Source organism: Passer domesticus, chromosome 2 (assembly GCF_036417665.1).
Source record: "Passer domesticus isolate bPasDom1 chromosome 2, bPasDom1.hap1, whole genome shotgun sequence".
Lineage (NCBI taxonomy): Eukaryota > Metazoa > Chordata > Aves > Passeriformes > Passeridae > Passer > Passer domesticus.
In genome coordinates, this window is record NC_087475.1 from 111,512,241 (window position 1) to 111,524,812 (window position 12,572).

At 36.6% G+C, this 12,572-nt stretch overlaps 1 protein-coding gene across 50 annotated transcripts in view; it reads left to right on the forward strand.

Moving 5' to 3' along the window:
* Positions 1 to 12,572, forward strand: part of ABI3BP (ABI family member 3 binding protein) — a 161,549-nt gene that overhangs the window by 126,135 nt on the left and 22,842 nt on the right. For 47 of the 50 annotated variants that reach the window (XM_064410698.1, XM_064410709.1, XM_064410708.1 and 44 more), the window contains 4 exons: positions 11 to 76; positions 406 to 480; positions 5,754 to 5,849; positions 9,928 to 10,038. In XM_064410698.1, the coding sequence (XP_064266768.1) occupies positions 11 to 76; positions 406 to 480; positions 5,754 to 5,849; positions 9,928 to 10,038 (348 nt within the window). Of the gene's footprint in view, positions 1 to 10; positions 77 to 405; positions 481 to 5,749; positions 5,850 to 9,927; positions 10,039 to 12,572 lie in introns of all 50 variants that reach the window. The other 3 variants (XM_064410682.1, XM_064410703.1, XM_064410705.1) reach the window with 3 other exon arrangements.

The following is a 12,572-nucleotide window of genomic DNA, read 5'->3' on the forward strand; positions in this document are numbered from 1 at the left end:
TTTCTTTTAGCACCTCATAAAACTCGTCTGACTTCTGCAAGACCACAGCCTTCGGATAAATCACAGACCAGACCTGGTAATAATTGTTTATTCAGTCTAGGATGGGGAGGAGGTTAAATAGTTAATTAAATTTGTCTATTCCTAGTTGAATTTTAAGTACTGCTGGGAGGAAAAAAAGGGGATATTTTTCAATCAATTAATAAGTCTAGTGGTAAAGCCTTTCCAAAACAGAAAAAAGAAAAGAAAAAGAAATGAAACCAAAACTATGTGTGTCATCACAGCAGGTGTTACTTCTTCTCTAGTGTGGAATTCTTGGCATCACATAGAAGTCTGTTGGGTATTTTTCTCATGGAACTTCTTTCTTTTTTCTTCTTTTTCCTTTTTTCCTTTGAAACTCTCTCACAGCTTTTAGTAAAACCACACCAGCACCAGTCAGAACAAAAGCACCTGGACTGCCAAAGTGGATTATGCCAACAACAGGTAGAGTTCTGGGGTTGGGGTAGTTTTTTTTTAAATTTATCAATAAAAGACTGGAATGTGGCTTCCCCATGTCATCTTGAACTCTGCAAAATATCTCTCTGTGTTTTATTCTAGATTTAATTCCTCAGAGTACCATGTGTAATTGCTTCTACTGATCTTGTTATACAATTCCTGAGGGTGATTATGAAATTATACTGGCACTCGTCTGTGTAAATTTACAGATTTATTACTGTGTGGCTACTCTTTCCTAATGTTTTCTAGATGTCAGATCCACAATAAGTACTGGAAAATGCTTCATTGAAAAAGATCACCCATTTGTTGGAGGCCAAGTCAGGAGGCTTGGTAGGGAAGCCTTAAAGCCAAGTATCTCTCTAGGTACTCCCTGTGCCCGTGGTGTGTTTGCATCAGACCTACTCACACTCAGCCCATGCAGTATTTGGACTGTGCAGTATTCAGGCTTGGATACTTCAGCACCAAAAAATTCCATGTTGGTGGATGGCAGGCGACAGTGAGAGCTTCAGTTTACAAGTCCTTAACCAACAGATAACAAACATCCCTAACCACAAAGATTTATTAAAAGTATATGTCTGCTTGAAGGAAATATAATTTAACCTTTTTCAGTTGTACTTGATTTTTCCATCCAATCAACATAATATTTTCAGTGTTAATTCAAAATGAATCCATATATTTTTTATTTCATAGAGCATTAATTTATTACATCAATACAAATAGCATTGGGGATTTTTTTTTTTTTTTAATACAGCCATTGGTTAATTAAATATATATTTTTGGAATTCTTCACCAACAATTCAAGTTTAAAATAATAAATCATATAAATAAATAAATAATGTACATATTCAAGGCAAATATTTGGCTGACCACCCAAAAAAAGTTCTATTGTCCCATATTATTGCTGGCTCCTGTTACTATTTCTATGCTAGCTAGATTAGGGTAGTCTGAGTGATATTCCATCTATTCTAAATAATTTTGGCTGTGTCATGTTTCTTTCTGCTGTATTTGGCAATTTAATACCTGTTGCTGATCATAGAATGTCTTGAGCTACTCATTCCTGTTCATTTTCACAAGCCCACCATGTTGTTAGAAATGGTAAAAATTCAGCAGAGATGGTTGTATATTTAAACTGAATTAAATTTAACCTGTTTAGAGTATGGCATACATTTCTGTATTACATATGGAGTGAATACCTTCGCTAGAGCTACATGTTCTTTGACCTTTCATAGTCCTTCTGGTAAATTAAATGAGGCCATCAAATTCCAGGACATCAGAGCCAGTTAAAGCATCAATTGCCCAATTTCAGTAGTTGTGGGTCAAAAGCTTTTGTTGTTAACTTGCACTGGAAATCACCTTATACAAGTGAGCTTTCTAATGTCTGATTACTGGAATAGGACAATGCACACAAGTCTCCAGGAATGATCACATTATGAAATTATGCACAAATACACAATCACATTACACAGTACATTGAGCTTTTCCCTTCTCCCTTATAATCATAACCTTGGCAGAAGTATTGGTAGGTTATTAACTTAAAATAATATTAACTTAGCAAAACTTAATACATGCTAAGTAAATCAGTAGTATAAACTTCTAGCTACTACTACTAGTTTTATGTGCTTAATGCTGGTTTAAGTTGCCAAAGTATTGTTTTAAGCAATCATGTTGTAAGTAGCCCTCTTAGTGTGCCCATCATTTGTTGTTATTTCCATGCCTTTGTTGTAGTGCCTGTTGCCAGGAAGAACTAGAGCTTCATTGTGGTAGATGGTGTCAGAAGTCACCACAAAACTACTAATTACTGGACATGCTATGTGTACTCACTGGTAAATAAGTACCTTCTTTTAGAATTCTTCCGAAAAATTATACTTCCAGTAGTGGTTTCCATTGCCAAGTTAAATAAGCATATTTTTTCTCTAAGTTAAAGAAACATGCTGTAGATGTCTCAGCTAAATTTTGTGCGCTGCCAAGTAAGCCCTGTAAGTCAAAGTACCCAAAGTACCAAAGGCCTTTGGTATCTCCTGCCCACTTCTTTGTACCCCCAACCCCCCTGCCACAACAAATCATTGACACATTGCTGTGAGTCTGCACCTTTCTTCTGAGAAGTGTAAGATAAATCACCAATGAATTTCATACATTTATGTCATCTTGAGAGGGGACTGGAGCTTGTCACAACTTTTCCGTCTGTTCTTGTCTTGATGATCAGTAAGTGAAATCCCAAGTCTTCTGTAAGGCAAGTACATCACAGTATTGCTCCAGTGTCTGAGACACAAGGCTGACTGTGCCCATGAAAATATATTCACACAAAAAGGAATTCAAGTAACCAATTAAAGAAATCTTCTGTATCTATCCCAAGCAATGTACAGTGAATTACCTATTGCAAAAGAATTCCTAAGTCTGCAAAAGACTTGGGAAAGAACCCTATAACCTGGAACCCCAAATCCTACCAGCTGAGCAAAGACAAAAAAAAGTTCCTTTTACTATTTTCTGTGGTTGGCTTATCAAAATCCTGAACTTTTGACCTAAGATGATGAGCATTTTTAAGTGAGCTGTTAGGAATATGCTCTATATGTGCAACAGTATGTTTTCAGACTTACCTTTAGACATTACATCACTTATTCTTGGATATTCCATTATTTGGACACCAGTTTGGATCTTTTTATTCCCTGCTGGACTGGCACCACTGTTGTTTGTACTCCATTTCTTCTTCCTGACTGGGTTTGTTAGCCTCAGTGCAAAGATGTTTCACCCCATGCAGGGAGGGCTTGGCAGCTGCAGGGCCCAGATGATGAGCAGCGGAATTTGTTTTTTCCATCACCAGCACATGGGGCTGTGGCTGGTTTCCTGGCAGGCTCTTCAGCCTCCTGGCCAGCTGCAGTGCCAGGTGGTAAACTGGACTGTGGAAAAGAGGCAGGGATTTCTTCCTCATGACTAGCATTCCTTTGCGTTTTTTGTCATGTTTTAGTCATTTTCTCTACAATGCCATTTTATTCAGATGTTGGTGTATGTAACTTACCTTACTGGGTTGTTTTTTAAATTTAATCCTAACCATTTAAATACTGCTTCTGATTACTGAGCTTTCTGACAAATGTCAGCAAACAAACTTTGAGCAACATTTTTGCTTCCCTTTTGAAAGGGAAGCATACATGGTTTTCATTAAAACGACCATTAACTTTGAGTTCTATTTTCTTTTTATTTTTAAACTGTGTGTGTATAGCCAAGTTCCAGAGGAACTCAAGTATAAAGGTATTTCAGTTTATTTTATCAAGGGGACTTTTTCTATTATTTCCCTTTAAATGATCCTCCCTTCTAATAGTATTCCTACAATTAAAGATGGAGAGGTTAGTTTAACATGTTCCAGACCCCATGAGTGTTTCCAGGAAAAAATACAGAATTAAAAGAAGACACAAAGACATATGCAAGTAATAGGTCTATTCTAAATTCTGATTAAAAGTTTGGATGAATGTGATAAGTGCTTTTAATAAGCAAGTTACATTAGGTAGAATTAAGCATAGCATTAGGCAAATGCTATGACAAATACAGAAAACTTTGGTTGTGCGGTTACCTCGTGTGAAAACACAAAATTTTATGTAACTTTAAAGCATATTGAAACACTCAAAATAGGAGATTTTGTCAACATGAAGGTATTGTGGTTTGAAACTTTGACTTATTTTTTGTTACTACTTTACTAATATCAGAACAGCAATGCATGTTTCTGAAAAGAAAATAAAATTACTTCTTCCAACTAAAACATGGACAATATTTTGTTCATTTTCAGCTGCCATAACTCAGGAAAGATTATGAATCTAAATTAGATTCTAAGGAGCAGAATAGAGATGGGTTTTCTGTAGAGACTGTAACATGCAAAAGTAATTTAGACTTGTAATATAAACTTGGGTGATTTAGTGTGAATTAGCCAATGTGCAACCACATTTTGTTGATATGTTCACTTAAAGGTGAGCTGAGAAACTAAACTCTACCTCATGATGTACAAGATTATTTTTAATTTTTTAAGGCTGGTGCTGGTCTTCTCATGCCTTTTCTTCCTTGAACATCATTCACATGAAACATTGATTATCACTCTGGTGCTTTGTATAGCTGAAGATCTAATTAATCTTTTTAATTACTTGAAGACAATTTGCAGTTATATAAAACCATATGATGTATTCAGATATTTTACATAGGGACCAGATCACCTGCATCCATTTCCCAGCTTCCTGCAAGTCTTACTCCCAGCTTGCTTTAATCTTCAGTAAATTATTTATCATGTATGGATTGTGGATTTGTAATGAAAACGCAACAAAAATGGTCAAATAGTAAAGCAGTTGAAAAATTATCTGCTTCATACCATTAAAATACTAGTGAAATATCAAAACAAATTGAGAACCAGATTATAAATCTGTGAAATCTTTAGCTGAAGTGCTTACATCATGTTGGAACAGGGTTGGAATTTGATAATTCAATATTGAGATTTATTTTTTTAAAATATAACAGATTTTAGGAGTTTTTGTCTTACACCCTAAGCAAGGGTGTGGGGCGGGGTTCCCACAAACATGATGAAGTTGCAATGCATCTTCTTGCTTTACTGTATATACAGTCTTTATAAAGCAAATATACTTATTTTATGTAGAGACAGGATGTTAATTTAACAGTTTGGCCATCCTAAAAATACCAGCATGTGAAACAGTTGTTCTGTACCAGGAGTTGTGTTGGTCTTTTAATGCCACTTACTTTTTAAATAATGTGTTTATATAACTTTCAAGTAGGACTTTCTCTTATATACAAACTGGATGTTGTGTATACTTTGTCTCCTGTACTCCAAATATGGTGAATATATTTGGTCCAGAATTGCTCTAACCATTTAATATGGAGGGTGACCAGAGATCATATAATGGGGAGAAGGAGAACTGTGCCCTTTGCAAGAATCAATGGACATTTTATACTGAAAAACTAGAGTGTTCTCTCTACTCATTTTTCCACATATAATCTTGGTTTAACTCATCTGTTACCTCTTCATCTTATTAATTTTCTCTTTCCAAATATGCTTTACTCGAGGGATGTTTGAAATTAAACTGCATACTTTGTAGAACCAGATCACTTTCCACTTAGCTGAATAAGAAGATAATGGATATCACCAAGTTATCAGTAAAAACATAGATGAGACACATGTTGGTTTTGCTGGAGTTTGAACACATTCAATATACAAGTATACCATGACTTGGTGCCACACTGCAGATACTTATTTCATTTCCTTTCTTTCACAGATGACCTTTATACACCTGAGGCTACTGCCAGACCAATTGACATGGATGTCAAAAGACCTCCAGAATATGTTGACACCTGGCAAAAGCCAATTTCTGGTAAGGTTAATGAAAGTAAACAATAGAGCAATTTTTAACAGTTGCTATTAAAAATAAAAAATTATGCCTTTTCTGCACACAAAGCACCTCTACTGAGAAGAAAAAATCATTCATAATCATCCTCATCAATACACATTCTTATGGCTTCAAGATGCTACTAAAAGAGATAAAAATAAGAATAATTTATAGCCACTGCTTAGTCACTAGGTATGGTAGAAATTTTCACCACGAGAGCTGTATCCTTATGATCTAACAGCTACAATACTGTAAGCACTGATTTTTTTCATACTCATATTTTTCACATAGCAAAGGAGAATCAGGTAAAAGCATAACAAACTCATAGTCCCATGTATGAGGAATTTTCATTGAATATTGGAATTGTTGAAAAATTTGAACATTAGGCTTGAAGGAAAATAACAATGTGGAGTAAATCAGGTTACAGGGTTTTTTACATGGATAATACAAGACTTATAGGGTTTACTCTTCTGGAAAGTCTTGCAATCATGTTTTCAAAACAATCAAAACATTTTAACTGAAACATACATACAACAGGTGAGTACCCAGATGTGTAAAGAGTTTCTCTGTTTCATAAGCATTATCAGGCACAAAATTTGCTTTGTCTGTGGTTTTTTCTGACATAGAAACTGACTGAAAAATATTTTTTTTTATTTATTATTCAGCTGCAGATGTTCATTTTAGGTAGCTTCTTCTTTGAGAATATGTTACTGGATTTTAAAATACTGTTTTATAAACTGCTGTGTGTTCCTAATCCCTGTTGGATTTCCTTTGCACCTAATTTACCTCTACAAAGATAAGAGCCTATCTTGATGGCCAGGTTCTGATGTTTCATGCTTTTTTAGTTTATTCAGTCTGACCACTGTACTTCGCAAAGATTAAATCTAGCATGATGTACTATTAGTAGCAGCTGAAGGCAAAGTGTAAACTCAAAACAAGGATGATACTCTACACTTTTTGTTACTGAATGTCAGGCAGTGGTGTTTCCTTAAGTAAATCCAACTTGTGATTTGCAGAGACTTTAAGGTTTTTTTATGCACATAGATTTGAGGGAACATTAAGACCAACTTTTATTTGTTTTATGACATTTGATGTCTAAAGTTAAGCTTTTAGAGCTTTGAGGTCAGTCAATACCTTGAACTGTAGTCATAAAAGGCAGTTGGGAATGGTTGTAAAATTAGCTACTACTGTTTCATTATTTTCTTGTATAGCTGCAATCTCAGCTCTCTTCATGTGGCCTTAGCATGTGTATCAAAATTCATGGAATCGTAGAATGGTTTGGGTAAGAAGGAACGTTTAAAGATCACAGAACATTTAAAGACCCCACCTGTCTTGGGAGGGACCCCTTCCACCAAACCAGGCTGCTCCAAGTCCCATCCAACCTGGCCTTGAACAGTGCCAAGGATGGGGCATCCGCAATTTCTCTGGGCAACCTATTCCAGTGCCTCACCACCTTCACAGTAAAGAATTTCTTCCTAATAGCTAATCTAACCCAACTCTCTTCCAGTATATATTAATATCTAATAAATCTGCCCTTTAAACAGTTTAAAGCTGTCTCTCCTTGTCCTACCACTGCAGGCCCTGTTAGAAACCCTTTCTCCATTTCTCTCACAAGCCCTCTTTAAGCACTGCAGGTTGCACTAAAGGCTCTCTGGAGCCTTCTCTTCCCCTCATTAAACAACCCCAACTCTCTGAGTTTCTTCATAGCAGAAGAGCTCCAGCCCTCTGATGGCTTTTGTGGCCCTTCCATGGACTTGCCCTCACAGGCCCATGTTATTGTTTTACTGGAGACCCCAGAGCTGGATGCATCACTGCAGCTGGGGCCTCACAAGAGCAGAGGGGTAGAATCACCTCCCTCGCCCTGCTGGCCACACTCCTTTTGGTGCAGCCCAGGGTACAAATGGCCTCCTGGGCTAAGAGCCCACATTGCTGGTTTGTCTCTGGCTTTTCATCCACCAGCATCCTCAAGTCCATATCTGCAGAGCAGGGCTGTTTTTAATCTGTCATCTAGCCAGCACTGAGACTGGTGATTGCACCCAGTCCAGGAGATGGATTTTGTGCTTGGCCATGATGGACTTCAGGAGGTTTGCATTGGCCACTGCTCAACCTGCCAGGGTTGTCTGGATGGGATCCTTCCCTCCAGTGTGTCCACTGCACGACCAGCTTGGTATTACCCACAGAATAGCTGAGGGGGCACTCAATCCCTCTGTTGTGTCCCCAATAAAGATGTCTGCCCTAAGAGGCTGCTCATCCTTCTCTTTCATCAAGAGTGTCTGAGTTAAGGACTCGCCGTTCAGAAAGAAGCCTAGAGATTATTTAAATAAGAACATTTCACCAGGTTGTTGTCCTTACAAGAATCTACAGTGACAAAATCCCTAAGTTCTATTGTGCATCCTAGTTTACAAGTTCAGTCTCCACACACTGGCAATTAGATTTGGTAGCATCATCGACCAGTACCCAAATCATTGTCAGAAGTAGCAGAAGGGAAAAGTAGGATTTCTTGTTTTTCCAGAGTACAGTACAGTAGATTCAATTGTGATCCAGTACTCTGAATGCGATGTTTTAGTTTGCCTGCAACTGTTGTAGTTGTTCTGCTCAGAAAATATGATAGAAACCATTGGCAAGTCAATACTTGCACATTTTTACTTCATAAATACCTTGGACAATTCTACCTTCTCTAATTATAGGCAGGGGGAAAGGTAATAATGACTACTACCATATAGTAATATCTAGGGTATGATGACATATATACAAAAATTTACCATATTTTTTCTGACCTTAAGCATATTTTTTTAATCTCCATCTGGAAATTAAAAATTACTATGAAACCTAGAAATGCTATTTTCAAAACCACGACATCCTCCTAAATTAGATAGACCATTATTTTCTGTCTTGATCTGAGTGATTTAAAAAAAAAATAAATCAGCTGTTTCATAAGTGACTACAAGAGTCCTAAAAGGAAAAGGGAAGAGAGAGAGATGGAGATATGCCTGGTTGTATATTGTAAGTATTTCCAAAAAAGCTCTCCTAAATGAGTCTTTGGATCTGCTCCTTTCTCGCCCACAGTCTCTCTATTTATAGGGTAAACTAAGGTCTGACACACAGGACCTGAGGTACCTTATGGAGCCAGGAATTCAGTATCAGGCAACTTGCATGGTTGTTGACATTGGCAGCCTTATGAGAATTATACTACTCTTGAGCATTTTCTCCTTTTAGGTACAAAAAGGCTTTTGTTACATAAATGTGTTTCACATATCTCCTGGATTTTCTTAAGGAAAGAAGGGCAAAGGTGAATAGTGGAACAAAAATCTTTTCCTTTGCCTTTCCTTTGCATAATAAAATCCTTCATAATAGTCTGGAAATTACAGTAAAATTATTTGTAAGTATGAATTAAGGGGCTTGGGTTTTCCTTTTAGACCTCACTGTCAAAAGAAATTATTAGAGAAATGTAATGGGTACTGGCTGGAGCTGCACATTGAAATAACCAAGTTGGGTGCTTCAGAAATTTTGACAACAGTAATTGTCTTTAGCCATGTCACTGTATCAGGCGACTTTTTCCAGTTTTGAATGACATAGAATAAAGTGTTCCTAATGATAATTTCATTTTCTTACATATTTTGCTTCAAGCTGAGGGTGGCCAGTTGTATTAGTCAGAAAGGACAAGAGGTCAGAAATTTTGTGAGTAGGATACTTAAGATGTTTCCTAGCACATTGAGGTGGTGTTTGTTGTGTGAAGATGTATCCATTTGAATGCCAAAAAATTACTGTTGACAAAAATGAGTAACTACACAGAAAGTGAATCACTGAAACACTTGTGCAAAATCTCAAAGGAACTACATTTTTTCAGTGTAAACTTTGTTTAAAACTTCATGGCACACAGTTCTCAGGGATTTAAGACTGAAAGTACAACTCAGATCATCTCCTAATCTCACCTCTCCACCTTTGATATTAAATCAGACATGAAACATTGCTTGAGAAGTCAGAATACAAGTTGTAGTGTGTTTCTGATTTTATGGAATTTGACATTAAATAATGAATAATGCTGTCTTGTAATGTCATTCAGTGACTATACCACCTGGCCCTCAGTACCCTCCTATACCTCCTGCCAGACCTACACAAATGAGAAGAAAGCCTCTGCCTCCTAATGCCGTGACTGGTAAACCAGGGAGTCCAGGTATTTCAGCGTTTTCAACATAAACATTTTATTGTGTGTGAGATAATAATGTCTAGCAGGGTATAGGAGAATTCTATAGCATAGATTTCTTTGATCTATGATATCTATAGAAACTCATCTTTTGGAACATACAGGCCTTGTGTTTTTTGTCTTCTTACAAAAACCTTGTTCCTTTTTTTTTTTCCCTAACCTAGTTATATCAAAATCACACCTAGTAAGGAAGCTGAAAGCAAAATAGCACACTCCAAGTCATCCTTTTAGATCAACCTTAAGAATATTTCATGTCTACTAATATAATTTTTTTGCTATTTAATATGCATGTTGGATGGGAGGTGTTGACTATTGTGCTTCAGTGCCTAGTCCTAACTGGTTATTTGTTATGGGATTGCTCATATACATATATATGGTACATCCATTAACCACTGCAAAAAATGAGCTAATAGTCACCTAGACAACTAACTGCACTGGGAGGTAGAGCAAGCTAAGTTGTTTCATGTGCAGAGTTTACCTTGAATATTGTGCTAAAGTATTCTGGCTTCTCAGTATGGGTTTAAGAGGACATAGAAAATTTCACCTTTCCTATTTTATTTTAAGTTAATCCTGAAGCAGGTATTCAGTATCCACATGGATGTTCTGTCAGTGGATTCTATATAAGAATCCTTAGGCTAACATTATTCCATGTAGTCAGAAACTATCATCTCCTTAAGCTTAACATCATGACAGCTTTTTTCCTCTTCATATTGATCTCTGTAATTCCTTGGAGATGTAAAGGTCTTTATCTATTAGAATATGCAGCTATATATGAATATATGGCTCTACTGGATTTCCTGTTGGGTTTTTTTGGTGGTGTTTTTTTTTTTGTTGTTTTTTTTGTTTGGTTGGGGTTTTTTTGTTTTGGTTTGTTTGTTTGTTTTGGGGGTTTTTGGGGTTTTTTTTTTGCTTATTTCATTTGGGACTTTATCTGCTATGAAACACCTAAATAATGCTTTAGTATTTTGTGTGGCAGATGAGTAGCAAGTATCTCCAGGATGGATGAGACAATCTATATATTTATTCATCAGCAGAGCCAAGATTGAAATACTGTGTCTGTACTTGTTGTTGTTGGGTGGTGTTTCCTTAGTAATAGTTCCCAGAAAACAGAAGACATCATCAGTCTTAGACCTGATATATTTTCTTTTGCTTGTATTGGGGTCAGTACTAATTCTCTCCACTAAGTGTCTAATTAATTTACCAGTGTTTTGAAATTTCAACCTTTTTCCTGACAGTGGATGCCAGGTTATGTGGTAGTCAGCATTTACCACACCTTCCTAGGCTTTCAGGATGGAATAAATTGGTTAAATTATCTGGTTCTTCCTTGTGGGGACAGTAGAAGATTTTCCTTCTTCTGTGTTTCCTAGTGTTTTATCCAGCTTAGTTTTAAACACTGTAATTTTGTTTCTTCTGGTTCCCTGGAGAGGGAGACAGTTCCACTGTACTAACAGGAAAAATTTGCCTCAGTGTTCTTCTTGGATTTTCCCTGTCAGGATTCTGTCCTATTTCTCATTAACACTGTGATTAATTCCTTACTTGAATCTTTCTAACTCATCCAGTGGATATTATGGAAAGGTTTCTATGCAGATATTAGAAGTCTCCAGAATGGGTAAAAACAAATGGAAATGAGAGTTCCAGAAACTTTGTGAAACTGAACTCTAGCAAGAATCTTTCAGATTTCCACTTCATTAAGAAAATCAGTGGAAAGTAGGGATTTTTGTTGCCTTAAACTTGGCTCACCAGAGTTCTGCCCTCAGTTGCCTTGTCCTGTATCATATATGATGGGGAGGTAACTACATTATATAGTTCTTGATTCTTCAGGGTTGAGATTTCACTGTCATATCATGGTTATCTGGGAGTATCTGCATGTTTTATGAATTTAATTCTTGTCTTTTACAGCTATTATGCAAGAAATCAAGACCTTTACCATGGATTGTTTGCCTCTTAGAAACCTGTTTTCTTTATTAGGTGGTAACAGCTGAAGAATAACAGCAATGTCACATAATCTAAAATACTTTTTTAAAAATAATTATCTAATTATAGGTGATAATATTGCCTCTATCAGTTAGTTTCTGTCCAGACTTATGGAACCTACTACAGAAATGAGTTCAGCAAGAAAACTTTTCTTCTTGAGTGATATAGTGCTATAAATGTTGAAAATGCTGGACTTGGCTGCATTTTCTTTGCTTTCATTTGAAGTATATCTTAATTTCATGTAGTGTAAGCTTCAGTACTGCTTTGTGGTTAAACTCTTAATGCAGACCACAGTTAAGGACTTGGTGTTTATTGTTGGAAATGTTCCAGCACCACTAATGTATGTGCTGTGTTGAGAGCAGAAATTAATCTTACCTATCTTTGAGGGAAGGATCCAAGTTTCATTTGCTGACTTCAGCTATTGTGCCTTGCAACTCAGGAACAAACGTGCCCCTTTTTCTAGGAACAGCAGTGTTAGTGCTGGTCATTTTGCATCCTTTTACCAGTCTGTGTAGGATGGTTCTGTGCAT